Source organism: Miscanthus floridulus, chromosome 10, assembly GCF_019320115.1.
Source record: "Miscanthus floridulus cultivar M001 chromosome 10, ASM1932011v1, whole genome shotgun sequence".
In the NCBI taxonomy this organism is placed as follows: domain Eukaryota; kingdom Viridiplantae; phylum Streptophyta; class Magnoliopsida; order Poales; family Poaceae; genus Miscanthus; species Miscanthus floridulus.
In genome coordinates, this window is record NC_089589.1 from 40,810,759 (window position 1) to 40,838,664 (window position 27,906).

At 44.3% G+C, this 27,906-nt stretch overlaps 1 protein-coding gene and 2 pseudogenes across 2 annotated transcripts; 2 read left to right on the plus strand and 1 right to left on the minus strand.

The window, feature by feature from the left end:
• Nucleotides 1-1,359: 1,359 nt before the first annotated feature.
• LOC136488472 (uncharacterized) lies at nt 1,360-11,549 on the minus strand (annotated as a pseudogene).
• LOC136487191 (uncharacterized) lies at nt 3,417-9,295 on the plus strand (annotated as a pseudogene).
• A 780-nt stretch (nt 11,550-12,329) lies between the features above and the next one.
• LOC136490075 (FBD-associated F-box protein At1g66310-like) lies at nt 12,330-16,603 on the plus strand. Of its 2 annotated transcripts, XM_066486565.1 has the most exons (4): nt 12,330-13,155; nt 13,775-13,928; nt 14,078-14,275; nt 16,019-16,603. In XM_066486565.1, exons 1-3 carry the CDS (start codon nt 12,412-12,414, stop codon nt 14,266-14,268), a joined length of 1,089 nt encoding a protein of 362 aa, XP_066342662.1. In that variant the 5' UTR covers nt 12,330-12,411; the 3' UTR covers nt 14,269-14,275; nt 16,019-16,603. The 2 variants fall into 2 exon arrangements, with proteins under 2 accessions (XP_066342662.1, XP_066342661.1); XM_066486564.1 differs by lacking the exon at nt 13,775-13,928 and having other exon boundaries at nt 14,080-14,275.
• The last annotated feature ends 11,303 nt before the right edge of the window (nt 16,604-27,906 follow it).

Below are 27,906 nucleotides of genomic sequence, written 5' to 3' on the forward strand. Positions count from 1 at the left end.
GAGAGATTGTGTTCTTGCTGAAATGCTTGATATTAGTTTGTGCACTTGTCCTAGTGACCAATTTGTATGGAATTATTAAGAGTGGGTGATGAGTGTGCTTTCTGTACTTGTAGAACTTGTGTGCTGAAATAAATGAATGGAAGTATTAGTGACTTGTATCATGTGTGCTGTGTCATGTGTGTTGAACTGCATCTAGAATGCTTTCCTATACTTTACAGACCATGAGCTACAAAGTTCAGTCCATTGTGTAACCTGGCCATTTGTCATTCTGTACATGTTTCCATTTGTCTGACATAACTGTATAGGAATGCTTTCCATGACTCAATCTGGAATGCTTTGTCAGCCAATCGTTGAACAGGGGTCGCCCTTGTCTGGGCTTCTTCAACTAAGTGAAGTATGTCGGACATGACAGTCTCACCACCAGGTCTTCTAACTTCGACAGTGAGTTTACCATTCAGCACAATAAGATGCTAAACTGAGATGTTACTTGAATTCAGCAAGCCAGATAATGAGATAAGAACAGTTGCTTCATGTTAAGAAAAAACTAAGGCATTTAGAGACATACATACCCCTGCTATCTTTGTTATAGGCATAGGTTCACCTGTCGAACTTGATTCATCAACTGTACTCCTTCCAGCTTTGACAATACCATCTGCTGGGAAACAGAAACTATCACCCATGTCTGTGCATGCTTTACAGCCTGTACTCACCCCAGGTAGAACAACAACAGCATCTGGAATGCTGCAAGAGGGTATCCTGCATCTGGAATGCTTTCCATGACTCCAACTCCAGGCACAACAGCAACGGAAGAACACAATCTCTTGGCAAACTGAAGCACAACAGCATCTGGAATGCATCTTTTGGCAAACAGAAGTAGCAGTCAACTTTATTTTGCATTGTCAAGTACAATACCACATACAACAGACCCTAACAGATTCAGCTCCTGTTGGCATCAGCTTGTTTCTTCCTTGGCATCAGCTTCTTTGCAATTGTCTTCTTCTTTGTTTTTCCTTGGATCTTGCTGGGAGTACTTGTGGCTTCTCCCATCAGACTGTGCATTGGCTGAGAACTTGTTTCTTCCTCCATCAGAAGCGAAAGTTGTCTGACATTTGAAAAAAAAAGTTTGTAAGTAATGAAACAGAATATTGGACATATGAATGAATAACAAAATATTGGACACTTGTACCTTCGTGTCAACCTATTAGGACTATCATGCTGCAGTGTTTCCCTTGTTCTGGTGGGACTGGTGACTGGTGGGTCTTGGACTGGTGGGACTTGGACTGCTGGGACTTGCACTGGTGGGTCTTGGACTGGTGGGACTTGGACTGTTGGGACTTGGACTGGTGGGTCTTGGACTTGGCCACATTCATTATCAGGCTCCCCAGAAACATACTTTTTGGCCCTCTTTGTACGGACCTTAGCATTTTGGCCATACTTAGTTGTATTCGGCCTAGCCTTCCTTTTTGGTGGTTTCTTAGTCCCATTAAGTCTGCACTTGTAACTAGTTTCTCCATGTCCCAATTCTTCACATCTCTTGCATTTCCTTTTCCCTCTAATCAGTTGCCTCTTACCTTTAGCAGCCTCGCTGGCCTCCAATTCAGCCTCTTTGTCAGCTTCATTTGCAGCCTCTTTGGCAGCCTTCTTGGTTTTGCCACCACTGCCTCCTTCCAAACAACCTTTAATTCTCAGTTTCCTGTACCTTCCAACACCTTTTTTAGCAAATGGTGCCTCAACAGGAAAAGGAATATCAACTTTTGGCCACTGTGTCTTATCTGGAAGTGGTTTCATCAGCCTCTTATATGCATTTTTGAACCTCTGCACAGAGTAATAGTCATGAACGAATTCCTCCAACTTTACATCAGCACTTTGTTGGGCTGTTAGCAAGACCAAAGCATGCCGACAAGGCTTTCCAGTGTGCTGCCATTCAAGACAGGTACATTCATGCAATGATGACTTGACAACATGTCTATTATGTGTGCTAGTAGTGTCATGTACTTCTGCAGCAAAACAACCTGCCTTCACAATGGTCAGGTTTCCTAATCCCCTAGTCCTTGCTTTCAGTGTAGTTAGGATAGCAGGTAGGATGTTACCCTCGAGTTTCTCTGAAATCAACCTTCTCTTGTTCCATAATACCATTGACATCTCTCTAATTTTATCAGCAAGCTCAACTACAGGAAGATCCTTCCAATCTCTAATCCAGTTATTAAAAGACTCTGCAAGATTGTTGGTAACATAGTCGCACTTAATTTCATGATTGAAAGCACTTCTCATCCACAACACACTACAAGAAGTATGACCTTCTACGACGATTTTCTCGTGACGACAGCTAAATTTGTCGCTAAGTCATTTTGTTTTACGACGTTATTTGGTGGGAGTATGACTTTACGACAAAAACTATATGTCCGTCACTAAGATCTAGAAGCAATCGTCGTAAACCGAAGGATTTCGATATTATGACGAGTTGCAATTTGTCATGACATGGTAATAGACAATCGTCGCAATTTATGATTTGAATTTTAACATGATAAGCTCAACTTCACATATAATATTTTGAATTACAATTTTCTTGAATTATCCAAACAACATTGGATGGAGAAACGACTAAAACCAAATGTTCTATATCTCGATGAGATCAACAATATCTAGACTACTAAATAAAAATATCATCTATTTAGTCTCAAATGACTTTGAGGTGGAGTGATTAGGGGTGCTACACGTGAGGTTGCAAGTTGGAGGTTCAAATCCCATCAGCCATACGCGTGTATTTTTCGCGCGAAAAATACGGCGACTTGCTCGCGGCTATGAGATTTCAATATTTTTTCTTTTCCAACCTTAATTTTTTTCTATTCTAAAAAAGAGCCCATTAGGCCCAGCAGCTTAATAAACCTTTAATTTTTGTATGTTCTAAAAAACAGGCCATTAGGCCCAGCAGTCTCACTAAACCCTAGCTCTCTGGATCCCAAAGCAAAAAAAAATCATCCGCCGCTACTACGCTTGCATCTTCTCCCGCCGACTCCGGGAGCAAAAAATTCATCCGCCGACGCCAAGCGCAAAAAATTCATCCGCCGGCCACCATTCTTCTCCCGCCGATGCCTTGCGCTCCCTCTTTCTCCCGGTGAAAACTGTCCCAAAATTTTCTCCTGCCGCCGTCTATTTCTATCCCGCCGGCGCCACATGCTTCCTATTTCTCCCAAATCTAAATCGCCGCCCCTCACTCCGCCCGCTCGCCTGACCCCGACGCAGCAGGGCGCTGCCCCCTCACTCCGCTCGACCCGAGCAGGCGCCGCCCCCCACTCCTCACGCCTACTCAAGCAGCAGGCACCGTCCGTCAGAAGGTGCGACCCCCCTCGCTCCCCCGGCAGTAGCCGTGACCCCCTCCCCCCACTCCACACGCCACTTCGAAAGGTGGGAGCACCATGGCTCCTGGTCGGAAGGTTGGAGCAAGCAGCCAGCAACTAAGAGGTAAACAAACTCCTGAAAATCTGTTGAAATTTTTGAGTTACTGTTAGGATTTTCAGTTGCTTGTTGCATGAACTTGTGTAGTGCCGTAGTGGTAGTACCCTTTCATCCTTTATCTCTGATTTTTGTGGGATTTAAGTGAATCCCCCAGTTCTAGGTTTGCCTCTACTTTTTAGCGTAGTGAATCTACTCACCATGTATGAGGAAGACAATGGGAAAGGTTCATCGTCTACCATCTTTATGTTATAAACGATAGGCAATATAGAGATGGAAAACCTAATAGGCGACGATCCGTACCATGGGGGGGCTCCCCCCCCCCTGCACCCCCAGGCGTCCCTAGGTGCAGCAGGGAAACATGATGGGCTAATTTCAGCCTCTGCTTCACTTCGGCCCAAGCCTCCCGGCAACGGGCCTCGCTTCGCTCCGGCAGAAGTTAGCCTTTATCTTGTACATAACTGAATTTTGATCACAACTCAACACTTTATTTGTCTTAAGACCTTATCACTGAAGAATTGCTAGAAATTTCCCAATCAAATGATTTTGTTATTCAATAGTCCCCTTTTCCCCGTGTATCCTCTTGTTAAATTGTAAATGTAGTCCATACAATTGCAACACAGCAATTATAATGGGCACAGAAAGAACAGAACCCATCCTTATTATCTGCAGGTTAACAGCAGTTCAGATCATCCAAACTAAGATAAAACAGAATGTATAAAAAACATATTTTGAACAATAATTAGTTGTATGAAATTATCCATACATGAACATGGAGTGAAATGATCAGTAGAGCGAAGCTTGAGAAAAAGTGGTACGGTGTGAGTGATACACTAGAGAGTTGCATTTAGGAAGCATGTGTTCCCCATATTGCTAAGACCAGCTCCCTGCACATGGGAAAATTTTGCAACACGATAAAATTGTGATAAGTCCTTAAGGATGTCTATAAAGTATAGAACTTAGCACAGAAGATATTACATACCACAGATTTAGGTTGCCTTCTATAAGATACGGACAAAGGAAAATGCATATCTTCAGCATCACAAGTTTCACCAATCTATTGAACAAAGACCAGCAATGCAAATGACTTGATGTAAGGAAGGATCGAACATAAAATGTGATTAAGACAATAAAAGGCTTACATTAGAGTTGCATTGCTTGCTGTTAAGGGGTAACACTTGCTGATTATCTTGCATTGCCTTTTTTTTGTCCCAAGCTAATCAGAGGCAATCTAGATATGAAAGATAACAAAAGCCATCAACAAAGTGGGTAGAAAGGAAAGAAAGGAAATGGTATAGAAACAATAATAGTACGAGAAACTAATGGCATAGGTCAAGGTTCAGGCACATGGGTGGCTATAGGAATGTCATGTATGGAAATATAATTGCAGATCAGCTGCATGTATCATGAATTGTACATAGTCATTTAAGTTTCAAATTTATGCAAAGTTCCACCTCATTTTCCCACTATTAGTCTCTCAAAGAAAACCTTAATTTAGCTTAACAGCAACCTTAATTAGTTAGTTTTGCTTCGTACTAGTGGCTGTGTCAGGATTGTGCACACTTTTCATTTTTTATAAAAGTATAAGAGAACAGAACAAGTATATACATGAGGTTCATGAGATGATTTTGCAGATAAAAACTGGCAAGCTGAATGCTTTGTACCATTGATTGTTCCATTTCCATGACATCTTGCACCAAACTAACTTCCTTATTGATTGAATGTGGTGAACATGAATTGTCTTCCCTGTCCAATGTACCAGTAAGCAAATATTACTATCAGAAGAGCCCAAACAAATTCACTAGAGCCATTAAGTTTTAAAGTAAGTTCTAGGGGAAAGGGCACACCTCAGGTTGTGGTTGCTTGCTTCCAAGGGGGGCAGATGCGGTTAGGTTCTGTTCATCTGCCATTGAGTTCAAGCCACTCTGTAGCAGTGTATGGAAGTGATTAGTATCTGCTGATTCATCAATTTTTGCAATGATTAAAAATCATGTTTTTGTTCCTGGTGCTTAATCACAGTTTGTTCTATTTCTAGCTAATTCCTTTTTTGTGCATCTTGGTCTGTATCATATTTTCAGATATCACTTATGTGGCTTGTAGTCTGAATCTAACAGATAGATCTCATGTTAATATTGTCCTAATTTAGGATTAACAAGGCATCATAATTCACATGAGTTCTGGGGCAACGTATTGTTCCTTGATAACAGTGGATGATCTTGGGATCATTTTTTCATCTTTCAGAATTTTTTGAAAGCTCGGCTTAGATAAATCAATCTCTGTTTGTCCTAACTTGATGCATCCTTCGCTGGATCAGTAAGCTACCTGATGCTAGAGAGCCTATCCAGCAGCAGCAGCATACAGTTAGCTTATCTCTGTAATCCAGCAGCAGCAACAAAGATTCTAGAGCCTGTCCAGCAGCAGCATATATGTAGGCTCTTGGGTTTTACAAAGGCATATAATCTCATTAAATTCCAACCTTCTAACTATTCTCAAATGATTTTTACAGAGGCGCCTATTACTGAATATGAGCGTTCAAGGAATGAAGAAATAATGAAAAACAACCAAGAGCTGGAGAGGCTTGGTATCAAGACATTAGTGCCCATAGTGAACAATACATCTATGGAGAGAAAGGGTGAAGACAATGAAGTTTCTGGATCGCAGTATACATGTCAGGAGAGTGAGGACTGTGAAGATGAGGAGGTTATTAGCAAGGTACCAATTCTGCTTGTTTTTTTGCCTAATGAGGCTTTGTAGGTTGCTGGTTGTAACTTTTTCCTTGTATTATGTAGGCCATGCGGAGGAGCATTTTGTCAAAAAATACCATCAGGAATATTGTCGGAACAAGAGGCTCAAAGAGAGTCTCCATGCCACCTGTTGGACAAGAGCAAACCACTAGAATGACTAGGCAGAGGATGAGGGAACTATCAACTGAGGAAGGTATCCATGGTACAACTACAAATGCACAAGATGCATTGCTTGCTGTTGACTATTCTACACAAGATGATGAGCAGATTCAAACAGGCTTTGAAGGCAAGAAAACATTGCTCCTCTCCAAGAAATATGATTTGCCTATTTTCATGAAAAATTTATGATGTGCGCTAACCGTGAAAAGCTTATTATTTTCAGGTGAACCAAGTGATAACTTGATTACTCAACGCAGCAGGGGCAGAAGTATGGGCAGAGATTTGGACAGGATATGCCATGGTTTAAACTATAAGATGCCGTTGGTTATTGCTAAAGGGAAAAGAAGGCCAGAGGCACCCATGCAAGCTGCAAAGCTTGCATCAGAGGGAGGTATTATATTGAGGCAACACATACCAATATATACACACTGGAAGGAGTACAAGAAGGAGTACAAGAACGATGAAAATCCTTTTAAAGACTACATGGGAAAGATGGGTGTAAGTAGAAGAAAGTCTTTTCAACAACACAATTAATGTTCTCTTTTTTGTTATGGTTTGAATGCCTCTTTTTCTAATCTACGTGCTCTGGACATGCTCTTCACTAGATCAAATTTACCATAGACCCTAAAGACAAGGAAGTAGAAGCTGCATGCTTTGATTTGCTCAAGACTGGGCAACGACAATTAAGGCACAAGCTAAAGAGGGCTTACTTTGATGGAGTACCTGCAAATGAAGTGAGAACAACATCTCCGGTGAGGAGTATGACTGATGAACAATGGATTGCACTCGTGGAGCTATGGTCAAGCCCTAAGCATAAGGTATAGAGTTCCTTCCATTCATTCTTGGGCATGCTTGGTTTCTCTAGGAGTACATCAAGATATTTAATTAGATATGTATGTGCATTGTTCTTTTTTTTAAATGTCCAGTACGTTGCATGAAAAAACTTCCAGTTGTTGTTATATAATGTAAATTGATTCTTGTTTGCCGCATTATTTTACTTTACTGTTCTGAGTCATTTACGCAACATTCATACTATGATATATCTTATAGGAAAGGTGTGTCAAAAACATTGAGAATCGTGGGAAAGTTCGGTTCGCTCAAAGGACAGGATCTAGATGCTTCATTGCGCACACCCATGTCCTGGTAAGATACAAAACATTATATGTGTGTGTTCAATGTTTATTCTGTGTTGAACTATTTTGTAGATTCTAAACTAACATTTACAAATTGTTTGCATGTTAATTCAGAAACAAAACAAATATAAAGATGTGGCGCCCACTGCAATCGATCTTTTCAAGGAATTACACTGCAGCAGCAAGACCGGTTTTTGTGAGCCTGTGAAGGAAAATATTGTAAGTACATGTTCTAAATGGACTGTTCTAGACCTGATAAGGTTGCAATATATCCTAATGACAACATAGTAGCATTGATAGGAAGTACTACTACCAGAATTTAGTCTATCCATGACAATGAAATATGCAAACCATGTGTATCTGCAAAACTAAAATTTGGATGGAATTATTTCTGGAAGTTCAAATCATCGAGCCAAAACTAAATTGAGCCGTACTCTAGAATTTATTTATTATAACTGAAGTGGCCAAAGGTTCATAGCAGAAGCAGGTCTGCAACCTACAAAACTTTGCATACTTTTAGTAGTGTCCTTCAAGCAGCAGGTCTGCTGGTTTGTAGCAGCTAGCAGCAGGTCCGCAGGTTTGTAGCAGCATCAGATAATTAGCTATGTTGCTATATGGATGTTCTTCTAGTAGTGTCAATGTGTCATTGAAGTAATGTCCCAGAGTGAACTAATGTAGTATGTTTTTCATGCTGCCATAATTCAGAATTGCATAAAAAAGTATACAGGAGGGCTATCCGGTTATGCAACTATTTTGAACTAATGTTGAGAGTATGAGAACAAACCTCATTCAAGAATTCTCGGATTCCCTGATAGGAGTCGTTTGTGAGAAGTTTGACTGCAATCTCTCTCCCATCAGCCAGCTTCCCATAGTATACTATGCCAAAGCCTCCAGAGCCAATTCTTCTCTCAAATTTGTCTGTAGCATCTTCAATTTCAGATAAAGAAAATCTGTGTGCTGATTCTGTAGCTACTTCACTAAAATATGAACCAAGTTTTTTTGCTGGTGCTGCAATAACAACAGGGTCTGGAGATGGCAAAAGAATCACTGCATGCCCTTTCCCTAGCATAATATCGATATACCAATTGAGCTAAAGAGTGTGTACCTTCATGAGATTTCTTCTTTCTCCTACATGTAATGAAATAGCATCCAATAGCAATACCCAGTAGCTCCAATCACCACACATATAACAATTATGGTGTGGCTAATGCCATTGCTTACTATGTGAAGGCCACTGTTGCCTGAGAAGCTGCAGCCATATAACAATTTAGAATGGAAAAACATGAGCAACAAAATTATCCGTACTAGTTCTAGCTTGTTTTCTCATCAAATGTAGTATGTTTTTCTATTCAGTCAGTGATTGCTTGAATTTTTTCCATATTTGTATACTAACTATAATGCAAACTATTTTTCTTAACATGTTAGGACCAAATGGATACCATGATGGCTCAGCCTACACCAGAAGGGGAACAACCAAAGACTCCTGCTGAAGTTATTGCTCATGTTTTGCCATCAAGTAAATTTCTTCGAAATGTTGGCCTTGAGACAACAGTCCCCAAGAGAAGCGCTACCGCTGCTGCACGTGTACAAGAGTTGGAGGCTGAAGTTGCGGTAGAGAAACAAGGTGCTGCAACACTTAGAGACCAACTTCATGGTCAATAGGATGAGTTGGAAGTGTTGAAGAAGAAGGTTGAGGAATCAGAGGAAGCAAGGGAGAAGCAGGCAGAACAAATTGAAAATTTGAAGAAACAAGGAGAGGAAACCAATGCTCTTCTTCGTCTGTTGTTCACCTTGAACAAGGACTAGGTCACTCCTTACCCTTTTATCCTACTGATCATGATGCATGACCTAAACATGGCTTGGATATGTGGCTGTTTATTTATTTTGGTACATGGCTTGGACCTGGTAATGGTTTGCATCTGGTTGTCTATTTGGTAATGCCTTGGATATGTGGCTGATGATTTTGCCACTTGGTTGGATCTAGTAGTGACTTGGACATGAGTTTAATGTATTTTGGGTTGAGTTTGACGTGTCAAACTATTTGAACATGTAACTCTGAATGGATCTACGATGTAATGGATGTGAGCACTTTAAATTTGCTTGATGGTTGTCTATTGATTTCTATCTGCAATGCTGTGATGGGTTGTATATTGTTCAATGGACTTCAATGTGTATTGTGAGCTGCAATGTGCCATGTCAAAACCTGCCGCATCATATGACAACAACATTTTACGACGATTTTTTTGTCCTACGTGGCACATGTATAGTCATCTAAGGTTAATTTTTTTTGTGATGTTTTCTCTACATGATAACGACGAAAATTGAACGTCGTAAATCAACGACGCATGTATGATCGTCGCAAAATTACGACGATAATATTAGTTTTGTCGCAGAACACCTTTAGCTACGGGGAATAAGCGACGAATGCATTTTCGTCGTGCATTCGTCGTAAATTGTGAAATACGACATAATTTTCACTTTCTGCGACATAAATGGAACGTCGCTGAAGGTCATACCTCTTGTAGTGACAATTTGTGGTGGTTATGCAGCCATTCTAATACTTCAGGGCAAGCTATCACAATTTCATTGAAGAAATATTGGAAAACTTCAGGCCTATATGTCCTTGCTGCAGGATATATTTTTGAAAAAAATATCTCCACCAAATCTTTTTATGAAATTCTGCATTAGATGCCTAAAGCATTCTCTATGCTCAGCATTAGGGAAGACATCTCTAACAGCTTTCTCTAAACCTTTGCATGCATCAGTGCAAATAGCAAGTAGTGGTAGGTTTCCTATTGCTTTGTGTAGCTGAGTCATGAACCATGTCCAGTTATCTATTGTTTCCCCATCTATGAAACCAAAAGCAACAGGGTACATCCAATCATGACCATCTATTGCAACAGCTGCAGCCAAATGTCCATTCCACCTACCATTAAGTGCAGTTGAGTCTACGCTCGGATAAGGCCTACAACCCTCTAAAAAACCCTCAATGCAAGGACTTAATGCACAAAAAAAAATCTGTGAAAGTAAACCTTGCCATCTACCTCCTTTAAGTCAATTTCAATCACACTACCTGGTGACCGCTTCAATACCTCTGCCCTCCAGCTGAACAACATTTGGAAGCTGTCCTCCCAGCTGCCAAATATTTCCCTCAAGGCAATATTCCTTCCCCTCGCCACTGTGTCATAGTGAATTTCACACTTGTGTTTCTCTTGTAGCTTCTTCTGCAGTTCTTTAGGGCCCATGTTGGGAGTCTTCTTAAGGAGGTGAATAGCCTTTGATGCTACCCAGCCACGTGTTGGAGTGGTGGTCTTCCTCCTTGCACTAGAAGAGCATGTATGCCGAGAAATCAAGCATGTGACCTGCAAAATACCAATGAATTAGATATTGACCAGCAAGAAAAAAATGTAGAAAATTGTTAGCCACTAGTTAAACACCTTAATGGTTGTCCCATCAGGTTGCCTCCTTCCAACAATATGCCACGGGCAACCTTCTGCATTGCAGTCCCCAATGTACCGTTGTGGCTCAGATTTCACTATGTGCAGCTCGAACTCCTCATTTATTGCAAACTGCCTCATAGCCAATCTGAATTCTTTCATGTTAGGGTATACAGTGCCAATGTCCATACAAGGGTTGTTTGGGTCATAGACTAAGATTCTCTCCCCTAGCACATGATCATCAACAGGAATGGCAGCCCCAGCTGTGTCAATCTCCTCCTCAACAGTGGCATTCCTATTTTCAGGCCCGTTTTCCATCTCTGTAGAAGCCTGCTGCTCTTGAGATCGATGTTCATCCTCCTCGGTTCTCAAACCCAACAGACGAAATAATTGATCCTCATCAATTACTTGTTGCCTGCCCTCACCCTCATCATCATTTGTGTCAGCAATATGCAGGTTGTCCCAATCAACACCTCCATAATATTCTATAGCCAATGCATTGCCACTAACATCACCACATCCATGGTCTACAGCACAAGTGTCTGCTACAGAATCTAATCTAAGCTCAGGCTCCACATCGAGCCTGGATAAAGCGAATGCAAGAAATGTAGTTAAATTTCTATTTGAACAACTCTATCGGCGTTTCGAACTATGTTCGTGGACTACAAATACAAGAGAGAGAGAGAGAGAGTGCATACTGAGGAATTAGATCACTCCAACTGCAATCCATGGGGGGGCGCCAGCTTAGGGGACACGTCGGCTGGGGACGCACCGGCCTGGCGCGGCAACCTAGGCGCAGGCCTGGCCCACGGCCTAGGGCCGAGTTGAGGCTTGCCTGGGGCGGAGGCGGTGCTTGGATGGCCTGGGGAGGCGGCAGCGCTTGGATGGCCGGGAGGAGGCGGGAGGCGGCACCTGGATGGGCGGGCGGAGGCGGGACGAGGTAGGGAGGGGAGCGGCGCGGTGGCAGGGCGTGCCGGCAGGGGAGGGGAGCGACGTGGTGGCAGGGCGGTGCCGGCAGGGGAGGTGGCGGCGTGGGGAAGGCCAGCGCCGGTGCCGGCACGGGGAGGGAGCGGCGTGGGGAGGGAAGGCCAGCGCTGGGGGATGGAGGAGACGGCCGATCCGTTTTGCGTTAGATCCGTTTTGATCAAAGTTACAGCGGGCAGGGGTAGCGATGGAAGGAGTCCTCTTCTGTTTTTTTCCATGACCTAAAACCACCGTAAATGTATTTCAGCGGGTTGCATAAGTTTTATAATGGCAAAATAGCGAATCCACCTTGAGGGGATGGTAAAACTGTGAAACCCGTTTATGTGAAATGCCGAAGTCCCCGGCAGCAGCGGCCAGCGGAGGCCGGCGAGTGTATCTACGGAAGAGCGAGGTACGTTGACGCGTGGGAGCCGCTCATATCCCCTCGATTTCCATTCTGTTCTCTGGCATCTCATTTGCTTCCCCTTCAGCAACACCGGCGCCCACCGCCTGTTCGACGGAATGCCTCCGGGCCGCGAGGACAAGAGACTCAACCCGACGGCCGCGGTGAACGGCGGCGGGGACTTCCTCAGCAGTCTCCCGGAAGGGATCCTTCACCACGTGCTCTACTTTCTGCCGCCACATGAGGCGGTGCGCACGTCCGTGTTCTCCGGCTTCTGGCGCGCCCTCTGGAGGTCGATGACCGCCCTGCGCATCTCCGACGACGGTAGGTGGTCCTCTGCGGCGGATTTGAACACCTTCGTCAACAATCTGCTCCTCTTCCGCGACCGCTCCCCTCTGCGGGAGTTCGAATTCTATACCTATTTCCATCCCCAAATGCAATCTGATGAATACAAGGATAGTGATGAGGTTGTCCGATACGTCGACATGTGGATCCAGCACGCTTTCATGTGTGGCGTTCGAGTGCTCAAAGTCATTGGCATGTCCTTACCCAGACCCATGGTGCTAGTCAATGTGCCTCTCATCGCCAAGCACTTGGAGACCCTGCAGCTTTGGTCTGTATTGCTGGATGGCTGCTCTATGGATTTCTCAAGATGTGAGAGGTTGGAGGATCTTGTTTCGCTTGAACTGTATGGAAACAGAGGCTTGACACCTTCCCTTGAAAGCATGCCACTGCTTGTCACAGCACTTGTCAGACTTGGTCCGACTACGGCTCTCAAGGATCTTGATGGCAGCCAAACGTGTGTGCTTCTTGAAAGTTTGTCCAATGTTACAGATTTGGAGTTGGTAGCTGAATCTAGAGTGGTACATTTATTTCTACCCTATCTTCTAGTATCTGTTCTGGCCAACTGCAAACTCATGCAGCATTATTGGCATTGCATATTTAGAAAAAATGTCTTCTCTAAGTTATTATTTGCTTCAAATGGAACCATGAAGAATACCTAGTCTGCAGGGTGTAGTGTTACAGGTTTACAGCCCATGTTCTTGGAACTGCTCATCTTGGATTTGGAATCTGAAAATAGCTGATGCTCATGCATGCTTATTTCTACAGGACTTCCAAGAACATGTATATTTCTGTGCCAGTAAAGAGAACCCTGTAAAAATGAGAAGTGATCTGTAGCCCTATCAAGTGTTCCTCTTCACTTAATGTCTTTTATACAGAAGATTATATGCTTTCTTCTTCATTTTCTCTTGGTTTTTTGTAAGTTGTAATGTTTCAAGAAGGTGTCTCTGATGGGTATTCTGTGTCTCTGGGTGTTGTACGCAACTTTATAGTTTTTAAACTTCTGTAGACGAGTTGTTTCAAGAATCTGAATATTTGTATAGGAGGAGGTTTCTGTGTGTGATGAATCTTAGATTCCAGTTCATTATTGATTAATTCCGCTTTGAAAGTCTAATTAGATATTTTTAAACCTTTGCTCAGACTATTTTCAAGCAAGATCTGAAATGTTGCCCTGCATTTAACAAGTTAAAGACTTTGATACTCAGTGATTGGGTGTTGGGCCATGACATTCGTGCACTAGAAGTTATCCTCCAGCATGCTCCAATTCTCGAGAAGCTCATTCTTCAACTTTCTGATATATGACCTCACTCTTTGTCTTTATGATGTACTGTGTATATGCAGTTTATGTTAGTTGACATCTTTCTGAACTTATCTTGCGTGATTAATTTAGGTAAGATACTTTTATCTGATACAGGATCATAACTACGAAATTGAATCTGATACAGGATCATAACTACGAAATTGAAATGGAAGAAAGTTGCAGTCTGGTGCAACAATTTCTGCCATCTGAGCACCTCAAAGTATTTGAAGTTAGATGTAGAAAGGATGATGAAATGGTTCGCAAGTTTGAGAAAATGTTGAAGGCCTGTGGCATAACTTCTATTACATTCAGTTTACAGGAGCCCGACAGTTAATTCACATGTAAGTTAGATACTAATATCCACCACACTTCTTATGTTACTATATGCGCTTTACATCAATTCATGTGCTATAATGCGAGCCGTGAAGTTCTTGGAGGAACTAAGTATTATGTTTAAATGTTAGAGTTGGTTGAACATGTGAACATTTAAATCCTCACGTCTGCTAACGAAAAGACTTAAGTGGTCTTAGGCATTTGTTAGCACCTATTATCATGAATGACATCTACAGAGGTGTTCAGTTTTATAGAACTAGATTCTGTGCACTAGTTTTGAGCTGAGTATTATTATTTGAACAACACTACTTATTTAGCATTGGTTTATGGAGGTGGCGAGATACATATTTTAACGAGATATGTAGAGTTCTGGAAATATCCATGTTGAATAAGAAAATAATTCCACTTTAGACCAATTTAGTCTAGGGACAAGGGGAAATACATTTGATTGATCTGAAGCAGCCGATACATTCCTTTTACAGTTTTTTGTAACTTTACAGAGCTGTTATATTATTGGTTTTTGAATTGGTATAACTTGCACCTTCTATGCCATGAACATGAGCTTGATGTCTAACAAAAGCACATAGCATTGTGGATGTACAATGGCTTGCAGTTACTTTTTTTTCCTTACTTTTTAATTTACATTTTCCAGAAATTACTATGTTCGAGTATCTCCAATCACGAATGGAGCTTGAACTTGAAATTTAGTGCTGGACTAGTTGTGGAATGTGGACACATCAATAACAGAATCAAATTTTCACTAACTTTCACATTGATTTTTTTCCTCTATAAACTATTATAGGGCGTGTAGGGTTCCTGTGGCTGTTGCCAAATGTGTATAAGATGTGATATAAAGTCTGGTGATAAATTTTTTGTGGTGGTTTCATACATTCTGTCCACTACAATAAACTTTTCTCTCCCTTTAGTACCATATCAGTAAATGGTTTTGCTTACTTCAGTGTCTAATTTTGCTTCAACTTTTTCCAACTTACTAGTTCTCTATGTTCAACTTGTACTTTGCTGTTTCAAGTCATTACTTCAATGCAGATTTCAAGTGCCTCCTTTTTGTTTGATAATTGTTTTGTACTGCTTTTAGTCCATAATCGCTTATGTAACTCTTTGATACTTGTTTTGATTCGCTAATTTAGTGCTCTGAGTCGGTGCTTTGTTGCTACGATGCTGGTGATTTTTGTCATTCCCTAGTTTTCACTGGGCGCTACTTTTCAGTGATCAGGATTCTTCAGTAGAGGAAGGAATTATCTGATAAGATTTCAGTTAAAACAATAAGCTTGAAAATTATCTGATAAGTTATCACTGTAGATATGAATTAGGTGGGAAATGACGAAATTGTATTTTAGTGGCACAAGGCTATTCGTGCAATAGGAAAATTTTGGTTGAAATTCTTGTTGATAGTAGTGCAGCCAGTTTCACTAAAATATGTCCAACTTGCATGCTAGCCTAGGTGAACTTATGTAGGAGTGACACATAAAAGTTCCAATCTGTGCAAATTTTAGGTACAGAAAAATCTCGCAACCCAGACTGTACCATTACTTAGCCTGAAAATAATGGTTACCGACATTTTTCAGAATGCCTTTTGACATGCAAACTTAGAAATTGACCACTTCATGGCTTGTTCCTGCACAGACACCGTGGCTCCACCCGTACAATTCAAATTTCCTTTTCCAGCAACTGAATATTCTGATATCATATATGCCTCTCATAATTTATTATGATTTTTCATGTTTGTGCAGACCTCAGCTTCAGGATGCGCAAGGTTGATTTTGCTGTAATGGGTCTGTACATTCTCTCTTGAGCACCCAGAAAGTTGTGGCTTGGGTTTGGATGAAAGAGATTGTTTGCTGAAGCTTACAAAATGGAGCTTTGAATTGATTATCAGCATGTTTGTTTCGGCTGAATTGGCTTATAAGCCATGGCTGTTCAAGCCATGGATTATAAGCCAGATACAAGCGAATAAGCCGAAACGAACAGACTGTATATTCCCTACTTGGATGTGACCCGATTTAACGACACTATTCATCATATGCTTTTCGCTACTCTGCAGTTGTAGTTTTGCAAGATGAACCTCTCGTCTCCTGTGTTGAGAGCCAGAGAGCGTCTTCACCCCCGCCCCCACTTGCCTTTTCACGAACGTGCACACCTGATGGTCTTGCAAGACATTTGTCCTTCGTTCTATCATGTAATGCTTAGGTATGTCAGCTTGTTGTTATGGGCAGGCTGGGGTCAGCACTTTGTGAAGCTTCATTTCCGTTGGCGCCACATCTTTTGCATCCAAGTGGTGATACATAACTGATGATTTTGTAGCTCTTTTTTTTTGTCCCCTGAAAAACTTAGATGTTGCCGAGAAAACTTGTAGATCCACGAGAATATAATGATGAAATTCATGATCTTAATTTTTTTTTGTCGCAGCTATAATTTGCATTTAGGGTAACAAGCATACTGATAGGTATTTAAAATTAGTTTCATCCCCATTTAAAACTACCATAAATCAGCCAATTTGCTAACTTGGCAAGGTAATTATGGAGAGAGGGAGAGAGTTTCATTAAAATGAAACCTAGCCATCATGGTTACCAACGCGAATGAAAATAGATGAACTTGTGCTAGGACTCAATGGTTTCATCCTCACGCGTTCCCAAATCTTGTGCACCTTTTGCTGCTCCCCACCCAGAGCGCCAGTGCCACTATTTTAGTGTAGTTTTCCTTTTCTCACGGGTAACCGAAAACTAACGTTCCGTTCGTTTGGCTTATAAGCCGTACATTTTCAGCCAACGAACATTATTTTTCTCTCACAGCAAATCAGTCAACAATACTTTCAGTCATGTCTTATCAGCCAAGCGAACAGGGCATAAGATGACAATGACATATGCTACTCTAGATTCACCAAGCCACACCTCTAGGTTGTACCACACTGTCGACAGAATATGCTCGGCAGTCCTCCGATGGGTATCCCACAAAGGTAGATTGATCGGCAGAGGAGCGTGAGATCAAGAACAAGAAGGCAACAGAGACACACGAGTTAGACAGGTTCAGGCCGTCAGTATGACGTAATACCCTACTCCTGTGGTCTGTTGGTTTGTATTAGCTATCGTATGATATGCCGTGATTTTGGAGGGGGTCCCTGCCCGCCTTATATAGTCCGGAAGGCAGGATTACAAGTCGGTTAGATCTAAGAGATAACCGAAAAGTAATAACTGATTACAGGAATCTTGAGATCATACATATCCTAACAGATCTCGTAGTATCTTCTGGATATCTTCCCGATGTCTTGCGGGAGGCGCCGAGCAGAATCGTGCCCCTCAAGGCTTCGTCTTGTGGGCTGGGCCACCCCTAGGGGCGCAGCCCATGTGGCCTGCCGTGGGTATCCGGGGTCGTACACCCCATAGCTAGTCCCCGAGCGCCTTGTACCCGTTGCGCAACACCATCTTGAGCTCGTCGAGCAGGTGCGAATAACACCGAGCAGTCAAACTCATGGTCCAATCACCGTGATGAATTGCCGAGCAGCGTGAACCGTCGCCGAGCAGCGTGAACCGTCACCGAGCAGCATGACCTGTCGCCGAGCAATATGACTTGTCGCTGAGCAATGTGAACCGTCGCCGAGCAGCATGACCTGTCGCCGAGCAGTGTGAACCGTCGCCAAGCAGCATGACCTGTCGCCGAGCAGTGTGACCCAAGTACGGTTTGCCATAAGGGTGTAAGGAGCTCAAGTTCATAATCGAAAATTTCTTCGCAGTGGACCAAGTGTGCCCACTTAGAGTCCGAACAAAGTAGCAGGAGTCAATCTTCTTCTATAGGCATGTACTCTTCGAGAAAAAATTCCACACACTCACCGCGAGGTGAAGTGTGCCCACTTAGTCCCCGAGCCTGACAGCAGATGATGTAGCCATGTGGTGCCAGGGTCAGAAACTAAAAGAATAGTAGAAAAACCAGCCGAGCAGGCAGCCAGTCCCCGGGCGTGGCCCACAAAGAGACAAAGCACATTCAACGCAAGGTGAAGTGTGCCCACTTAGTCCCTGAGCCTGATAGCAGATGATGTAGTCATGTGGTGCTAGGGTCAAAAACAGAAAAACAATCAAAGACCAGCAGAGCAAGCAGCCAGGCCCCGAGCTGCAGGCGAAGACATCGGAGAAATCAAACCGTGGAGAAAAAACCGGAGTAACGGCTGTAAAGTGTCGGTTACCGAATCTCAATAAATGGCGGAGAAGTCGGCGATATTTTGGCGAGTGGCAACTGATGGCATCGATAAATGAGCGACATGGGCTGCGGTTGCGTAGAAGCCCAGGTAACGGCCCATATGCCGCATCGGAGAAATCGGAGCGGCGCAGATCGCGGGAACGGTTCCCAAAAAACCCTTGAATGCGGGATGGTGGGGAAAATCCTATCTAATAGTGCAGCCGCATACCCCGTTCCCACCTTTTCCACTTCATCTTCCTCCTCATCTCTTGCTCCGCCGAATCCGCAACCACATTTGCCTCCGCCGCCAAACCCTAGCCAGATCTGAGAGATGGCGCCGAAGAAAGGAGCTGCGAAATCAAAGAAGACTAGTCCCAGGGAGACGAACGCCGTGGCCCGACGCGACGAGGAGTGGGTGCCGTCGCAAACAGGAGAAGCGAAGCTAAACTGATTGGTGGAAGCCGGCGTTCTCCTCGACCGCGCTACCGCTGGATGGCGGCCAGCCCTCGGTGAGTCCTTCCCAACACCCCATACTGACGAAGCAGTGGTATTCGAAGACTATTTCTAGCGCGGGTTAGGATTTCATGTTCACCCATTTCTGAGGGATCTGTTGGAGCTCTGGGGATTACTCTATGCAATCTCCACCCCAATACCATTTTGCACATCTCAATCTTCATCTATTTTTGTGAGGCATACCTCGGAATCCTACCCCACTTCAATCTTTTCCGTCACCTATTCTGGCTGAAGAAGAGAGGCGGCGCTGGTTCCAAGGTGGTCGGCGGGGTGTATCTCTAGCTACGGGATGGAATGGCAAGCGAATACCTTACCGTACCGCTTAACACGTCATTGAAGGGGTGGAACACCAGGTGGTTCTACATGAAACAAAGCCACCCAGTGGTTCGCTGTAACGCCGACCACATCCCAGAAAGCTAGAGGAGTTGGTCAGAGCTACCGAGCAAAGATGATATGGAGCAAGTGAATGAACTCCTCGGCTTAATAAAAGGCGTGAAGACCAATGGCGGATTGGTGGCGGCAAGTTTCATAGTGCGCCGCGTTCAGCCCTGTAAAGAGAGGGCGCACCCAGGCTTTGAATTCAAAGGGGAGACCGACGGTACCCGAGAGAGGCCAGAAATACTGTCTAGGAACGTCGTTGAAGAGCGGACTACCGAGCTGTTCGCTCTGCTGGCCTCATTCAGGTTGTCAGGGTACACAAAGCCCTTCAACTGTAAGAATCTGCCTCCTCAGGTGAATATCCCGACTATGTGTTTCTGAGAAGTTGTTTTTATATGTTGTCATTGCCGAGCAATAAACTGATCCTACTCATGTGAAGATCCATTCGCAGGACAGGGCAGTGTATTTCTCGGGCGTGCCGAGAAACGATTGGCCGCCGACAGTAGATGCACGACCACCACCTCAACCTGAAGAAAGCTCCGTTGGCATTTCCTCGGAGTCTGGAGGTATGGATGCTGGTCGGACGAAGAGTCCTCCCCCGGTGTCGGCGAAAATCTGGGGGAAGAGACCGGCGGCAGATGAGCCGACCCAGAAGAAGAGAAAAACAGTGGCTACTGCTCCCCGCAAACTAGGCGGCATCACTCTTGGCGATGATCAGACCAATCATACATGAAGGACCACGGTGTTCGATTAGTCTGACGACGATGAAATTCTCACGGTTCCTCCCCCGAGCACGAAAGAGCCTCCACGTAGCCCACGCGCTGGGGAGCAAACCGGGGTAGGCGAAGAAGTCTGTGAGGCACCGATGAGGAATGTCCCTGAGCAGCGGGGGGAGGGAATTTCTGCGCAGCAGACGATGGAAGTCCCTGTGGGTCGAGCAACGGAAGTCCCCGAGCAACAAGCGGAAGCGGACCCAGAGCAGCAAGCGGAACCGAGGTCGATCGAGGAAGAGCAGGGGATTCCCTCGCAGAGCACAAGAGTCAACCCCGCGGCTGCACCCGGAGGCTCAGGCCGGCATCGCCGGTTCAAGAAATTGAACCGTCAGACCAAACCGTAAGTGTCCTTGTGCTGAAGTTACTTTGCTGTATTTTCTTTACTTCTGTGGTGACTGAATACATGATTTGATACAGTGCAAGGCGAACAATAGATCCAGCCCCGCCCGCTCAGACTGAGCAGCAACCAGAAACTGGTGCTGGAGCGGGGGAGATGCCAGTAGACCCCATCCTGGAGTCCCCGAGTGCTTGGGAGCACGCGGGGGAGCCAATCGCTGCCCTTGGTGGGCTTGGTGGCAGCGAACGACTGTCTACAACGGCGAAAGAGTCGGTGATAGCTCCTTCGGCAACAACAGAATCTGGAGCGGAAAAGCTTTCGGCCTCAAAGGATCAGACGGCAGTCCCCGATGCTTCAGAGGGCATGGTCGGACCCGCTATCCGACCACCGAGCCCCTAGGTGGTGCCCCCGGCTGCAACAGAGGAAGACGAGGTGGAGGAGATCGTGCGTGATGAACCTCGACCCTAAGCAGTCTGGATCCTCTGAAAACGCGGTGATGAAATAGTGATTGTTGAAGAGGAGGACACCACCAAGGAGTTCAGGAGACTGGAGAATGCTCTTACCGGTGTGATGAAACAGATCAAGGTTAATACTACGTCTGGAAAGGTCCTAGTTGTTTATTGGAATTGGATAATGATACTGTCATTATGCATCTGCAAGAAATAACTCGAGTTGTCGAGCAGCGCCGCCAGCTGATAAAGCAAATGGAGCCCCTTGCCGAGGAGAACGAAAAACTCAAGGAGGCCAGGAACCTCTTGGAGAAGAATATCCAGAGGGCCCAACGCAAACGAGACCTTGCGGAGTCCAACGCGCGGGACCTAGAATACCAAAAGGGAGTCCTAACCAAAAAGCTGGCTACTGTGTCCGAGCAGGTGCGGAGCCAGTCTGAGCAGCTGGCCGCCGTCTCCGGCCAACTAAAAAGTGCTTCCGAGCAGCTAGAGAGGAAAACCGAACAACTTAACAGTGTATCCAAACAGAAAGCAGGTACGGTACATCAACGAATGTACTTTTGTATTACTAAACAGCCATATTTTGGTGACAACTGTTGCGCTTGTAGAGCAAGACGCTGAGCTCAGCCAAATGCGCCAGGCTGTCTGTAACACCTCTGGTGTTTTAAACACTAAAATATGCCATGTCATCATATGAATTGCACATCATTTTTGAGTTAGTGAAAACTTTGATATGCATTCACTAAAACAAGTTTGCTTTTATGATTATATGTGTAGACTTGTATGGATGAATCAAGTTCATAACTCTAGTATTAAATTTGAATTCCAAACCCTAATTTCCAGCATTTAAATTCTACCCTAGAAAACCTAATTCAAAATCTAAGCACATTTTGGGGTTGAGCCTAAAAGGAAAAGTGTAGAGCTTGTCAATGTGTACAAAGTTGGTTTTTAGAGTTTTCAAAGTTGTTATGTAAAATTTGGAGTAATTTGAAAGGGGATAAATTCTTAAAGTGTCCCCTTTTGATTTCAAACTTGCATTTTCAAATCTAGATAGAATTTGGGTATGGTTATTAAGGCAAAGTTGTAGAACTTTGAATTTGGAACAACTTTTATTTTTGGAGATTTTTGAGTTTCCATACAAATTTGAGAGTAATTTGAGAAATTGAGTGAGTGGCAATTCGCTAATTTGCTTGAACAGTGCAAGCAGGCAGCTCTCGCCGCCGGCCATGCTTCCACTGGTTTCTACGCGTGTCCGCGAGTGCCACCTCCGGCTTTGACGTGTCCATGCTTCCATGGCATGTCAAGCGCACCACTCACCGCCGCTCTTCGCCCACCGGTTAAGTCTGGAACGCCCTCCAGTCGCTCTTCCTCCTTCCTCTATTTTTCCCGCCGCCCTGCTCCGTCGAGCTCGCGCCGGAGTCACATAGCTCCCCCAGCCCCAATTGAGCATGGCACCGATCCGCCTGTACCTTGTGAACCCAATCGACCAGTCCTAGACACCAGAATTCGCCAGGAGACGCTGCGCGTCGTCTTTCTTCTTCGCGGCCGGCCGCAACGCCGCCGACCTTGTCTCTCCATGGACAGCACTCTACGGTGCGTCTCTGTCCTTGCTTAGCATAGTTCCATCTTCTCCATGTTGCCATGGTGCTCTGTGTCTTGTTTGTTGATCTGTTCATCCACTGCAGCCACCGGAGCGTCGCGCTCGCCGTTGACGCCGTCACCATCAACGGTGACAGACGCGCCCTTTGGTGCTCATAGCCAACCAAGCGCTCTAGCCCGATCTAGGTGAGCCTCTGCTGCTATTCGAGTAGTTAATGGAAGCTCTAGCTAACTCTAGCAGCTAGAACGCCGCCACGCCGTCATGCACAGCTCGGCCGAGCCGCCATGGCCGGCGTCGAGCTCGGTCTAGGGCGTAATTGGTTCAACTAGTACCACCAACCAACGCGTCGTGAGGTGGGGAACCTGTTGGTACCCTCGCCATCGCCAGCAGCCTCACCGTCGGTGAGTAGTCGCCGGTTAGTGGGCCTCGCCGCCATGGTCAGCGCGGACTGACCGGTGGGGTCACCCTATCAGGGACCGTTTTACTGAAAATGAAATTTTCTATTTTGCAGAAATGATTAAATAGTGCTGTGATTTGTTTATTTTGTGTAGAATTAAATAGAGCTCCAAAAATTATGAAAATTTTTGTGTGACCTCTCTGAGATGTAAGCGTTTTAGGAAAATATTAAATGTTACTTTTTAGTACAGTTTGAATGTGATAAAAATTGCTCAAATTAATTAAGAAATGGGTTTTTATGATTTTTCTAGGCTTGTATAATTATCCAAAAATTATGAAAATTGTTTTTACACTTAGTTATTATGTGATGAGCCTTCACAAAAAATTTTAGCTCAATTGGAAAAAGTTGTTTTAATTCATAATTTTTAATTAATTATTATTTAATAAAAACAAATATTAACTCTTAATGACTTAGGTTTTGTTTGAATTTGAGATTGAGTGATGACCTTGGGTCATAGGCATAAGATGATCCTTGGCATTTAAAGTAAGTGTTTGAGTTAATAAAAAAGGGTTTAGTTAGTTTTGGCTTGTAACTATACCGCGAAGGAAAGTTGTATTCAAGATTATTTACTTTTGCATCCATCGTCAAGCATCATGTTTTATATCTTGCATCATTTTAAACATGGCATTATTACTACGTGTAGTGAACGAAAGTGAGAATATGGTAGTCAACCAAGTTGTTGAGGGAGTTAATCCACCTGTTGAGGTCGGGTTTGATATCTATGGAACATCTCCGGAACCAGACTTTTTCGACAATCAAGGCGAGCCCCGGATGCATTTAAACCTACCTTGTATTTTACAAATTTATATCGCTTTTGCTTTTAAATACTGCATTAAGTGATGAGGAGTTGGGTGGAAACCTAATTGGTGCATTACCAACCTTGCTTTTCCATATCAACCTTGTTACTGGTTTCAATTCGGGAATGCCTATTTATGCTTAGCCATGCTTAGACCGATAGAAGTCGGGTGATTACCTGTCACCTGTGAGATATAAATGGATTTTTGGGTACGATTGGGTATTTATGTTATCATGAGATATAATCTTGTGGAGTAATAATTCTAGACCAGGCGGACTCGGTGTATGAGAGCCACAAGACATGGATGTCTTGTGAGCGGGTTCTTTCCGCCTGTGTCGGTTAAGAACCGTCCGTTGTTGAATTGCATGAGGTGAGACTTTGTAGTACTGGCCACATACTCCGGTAAGCCTTAACTCTGCTACTCTATTACAAGAATGGCTACTCGCACACTGAGAGTGGAGAGATGGCGAGAGTAGCGTGTACCCACGTGGCCATGGGCTGGAATGGTGGAGTACTGTATTCTCGGGTGGCGCGGACCTGTTCTTGTTTTAGAAGATCTGAGGGTAGGTTGGTATATGTAGGTCGGGGACTTGCATATGTCGTGTGGTTGGGAATCCCTAGCTGGGTTATAATCGATTCGAATCGTCGTTGCTCCTCGGTTATGGAGACTCAACTCACTGTTCATCATCGTAGTTAATAAATGAAACTTGAGGAAGATTTGAGAAAGGGTTTGATATGAAGTTCATGATCTCAATACGGATCATGGTAGATTCATATATGATCTTGATAAGGGTTATTTGTTGAAAGAAAGAATCTTGTTAGAGAGCTTTTACGCAAAAGAACTTTGATTCTTGCTAAAGCCCTACCTTGAATCCTCGAGCCTGCATTCCTGAGTTTTCTCTGTTTATACGTCGGTTTAGTCTTGTTGAGTACTTTTGTACTCAGGGTTTGTTAACCCTTGTTGCAGGTGAGCCTCATGGGCAGGTCTATCTTGGACCGTGCTGCATGACAGTTGTTCAAATCAAAGATGTCGAGTAAATGTGTGGTCCTTGGGCAGGGCACTTTTATTGCGTATTTTGTTTTATGTTACTAAGCTACTCCACTACTATGGTTTGTAATAATAATCATACTTAGTTTGTGAAACAACTGTTTTGTAACTAAGTTATTGTAAGACTTCCGCTATTTTACTCTGATGTATATTAATGAATAAACTGTTGTAATACTGTAATGACTCTGTGATGGATCCTGCTTGGAAGAAATTGTGGATGATTCGGGTTTCCCGAGGACACTCGACAGGCTTCTTAAGTTACTGGGAACATATGCATAGTCGTCCGAAGTCATTGGACAATGATAGGTGCATGTGGGCCCTATAATTTAGGAGGTTCTGCCACACTGTCGATCAACTTTGCCAGGAGAAGGCAAAGGAAACAGAGCGAGCGGACAAACTTGCTTCGAAGCTGAAAGGTGAATTCCTCCTTGTCGAAATTACTATTGAAGTAGCTTCCTTGTATAATGGATCATTGTAATGCTTGCAGGCTATCATCATAAAGCCAAAGCACAGTTTGACGTGATAGTGCAGGAGGCCAAGGTCCAAAAGGAGAACTTCGATGCTATAATCGCCGCAATTAAGCCAGTGCTTGACTGCGTCGACCTGGAATCGGCCACTCAGCACGACGGTAGGCGGCAACGTCCCAACACCATCATCCAGAGGTGCAAGGCAGCATGGGAGAACTTCAAGACCTTCAACCACGACGCCATTACGACCGTCGCTACCCATGTCCTCATGGTTGTTCGGTCCCATTACCCGACCATCGACCTTCAGTCAATAGGGGGTGGGTTCATCGAAGGACTGAGCGATGCGGGGACCCAGCAGCTGGAGGATGAGGTGGAGGACGCAGCGAAGATGCTGGCCGGCGATATAGATCTGTTTGGTGAGACAGATGGTAATGGCGAAGCTTAGTAATCTGCTCATAGATTATCATCTGTAAAATCTTGACAGTGTAATTAGAACGCGCGAAAGCGCAAGAAACAATTATTTATCGAATAAATGTTATAATGTGCATGTATATGCAATATATGCAGTTTGCTTATATTTCGGCGAAAAAATCTTCGCAGTTTCAATCCTGACGCGATTATGCGTAGTTCAAATAACGTCCGAACAGTTGGTTTGCTACTAATCCCTATGGCCTTGGCCGGCCCATAGTCCATAACGTCGAGCGTGGAGCCCGTGCACGTGTAGGAGTAACAGGCATGACCCAGGAACAACAGTCGACCACCCACGACACAGAGCACAGAGCCCGTGGCACGTGTAGGGAGAGATCGGCGACTGGGTCTTCTCCAAAAAAAATAGCGCGGAACGTGTGCTGCTCGGCAGTTGTTGTACGAACTTGGAGATAAAGGCAACATAAGCGGTGTCTGAGCAATGTGTTCTATGTTGAACTCTCGGCCTTGGCTGACCCATAGTCCTTACAGTCGAGCACGGAGCCCATAGACATGTAGGACAAACAGGTGTGACCAAGGAACCGTAGCCGACCACCCATAACGCAGAGCGTGGAGCCTGTAGCACGTGTAGGGAGAAATCGAAGACTGGGTCTTCTCCGAAGAGAATAGAAAAGAAAAGATGTTGCTCTTCGATCGGGAAAAGTGTTCGGAGATTTTGGAGAAAACATGTTTGGTGATAACATTTGGAGAAATCATGTTCGGTGATTTTGGAGGAAACATCTTTGGCGATAACGTTTGGAGAAATCATGTTCGGCGATTTTGGAGGAAACATGTTCGGCGATAACGTTTGGAGAAATCGTGTTCGATGATTTTGGAGGAAACATGTTTGGCGATAACATTTGGAGAAATCGTGTTCGGCGATTTTGGAGGAAACATGTTCGGCGATAACGTTTGGAGAAATCGTGTTCGGCGATTTTGGAGGAAACATGTTCGGCGATTTGGAGAAACGTGGTCGGCGCAGTTATGGCGATTACGTATTAGAGTTCGTTATGAAGTAGCATGGAGCTCGGCGACCGCAAGTGGATGTTAAACCACAATTGAGACAAAACAGAGACAAGTTATGGAGACCAAAACTTTAATGAATATAAAATTGGAGAGTACATATCTAGAGTGTTTCAAGGATAGAAACGTATAAGGTGTTCGATGTGCCACGAGTTGGGAACATCGACTCCTTCTAAGTCACTTAGGCGATAAGAACCTGGTCGAGTAATCTCCTTTACGACGTAAGGCCCTTCCCAAGGGGAAGAGAGCTTGTGCATCCCCTTAGTTTTGTGTTTTCTACGGAGAACGAGATCGCCGACAGCAAATGAATGACCTTTGACGTTTCGGTTGTAATACCTCCGTAAGCCTTCCAGATATTTACCTGTACGAAGGCAGGTGATTAGGCGTTCTTCCTCGGCCCTGTCGACATCCTCAGACCGAACGGCCTCGGCCTGCTCTTCATCATAATTTTCCACTCTAGGAGCTCAAAAAGTAACGTCCGCTGGTAGTATGGCTTCTGAGCCATAGACCAAAAAGTATGGAGTCACACCGGTGCTGCGACTAGCTTGAGTACGCAATCCCCAGACTACAACTGGAAGCTCCTTGAGTCATCTGCCCGGGTGCTTTTCTTCTTTCTGATATAGTCGCTTTTCGAGGGCATCAAGGATCATGCCATTCGCCCGTTCGACCTGACCGTTGGCTCTTGGATGGGCAACGGAGACATATTTGACGGAGATGCAACGGTCTTCACAGAAGTCCCAGAAGTGATGGCCAGTAAACATAGTTTCGAGATCGGTGATGATGTTGTTCGGTAGACCAAATCTGTGGATGATATCTTCGAAGAGCTCAACTGCTTTCTTTGCAGTAGTCGAGACGAGCGGTTTATATTCAATCCACTTGGAGAACTTGTCGATGGCGACATACATGTACCGGAAACCACCTGGTGCTGGTTTGAAAGGGCTAATCATGTCTAGTCCCCAGCACGCGAAGGGCTAGGAAGCTAGGATGGTTTGTAGCTCTTGCGTCAGCACGTGTATTTGTTTAGCGAAGAATTGGCATCCTTCACAACATCGGACGAGGTCTTCTGCATCAGTGATGGCTGTGGGCCAATAAAAACTAGCTCAAAAAGCCTTGCCGACCAGTGTTCTCAAGGCCGCGTGGTTGCC

Bases quoted from the DNA above. Each gene is read 5' to 3' on its own strand.
- LOC136490075 (XM_066486565.1), top strand. From the start codon at position 12,412: ATGCCTCCGGGCCGCGAGGACAAGAGACTCAACCCGACGGCCGCGGTG. The intron at 13,156-13,774 runs GTACATTTATTT...ACCTTTGCTCAG, and splicing joins TGGTAGCTGAATCTAGAGTG to ACTATTTTCAAGCAAGATCT. The intron at 13,929-14,077 runs ATATATGACCTC...TGAATCTGATAC, and splicing joins GCTCATTCTTCAACTTTCTG to AGGATCATAACTACGAAATT.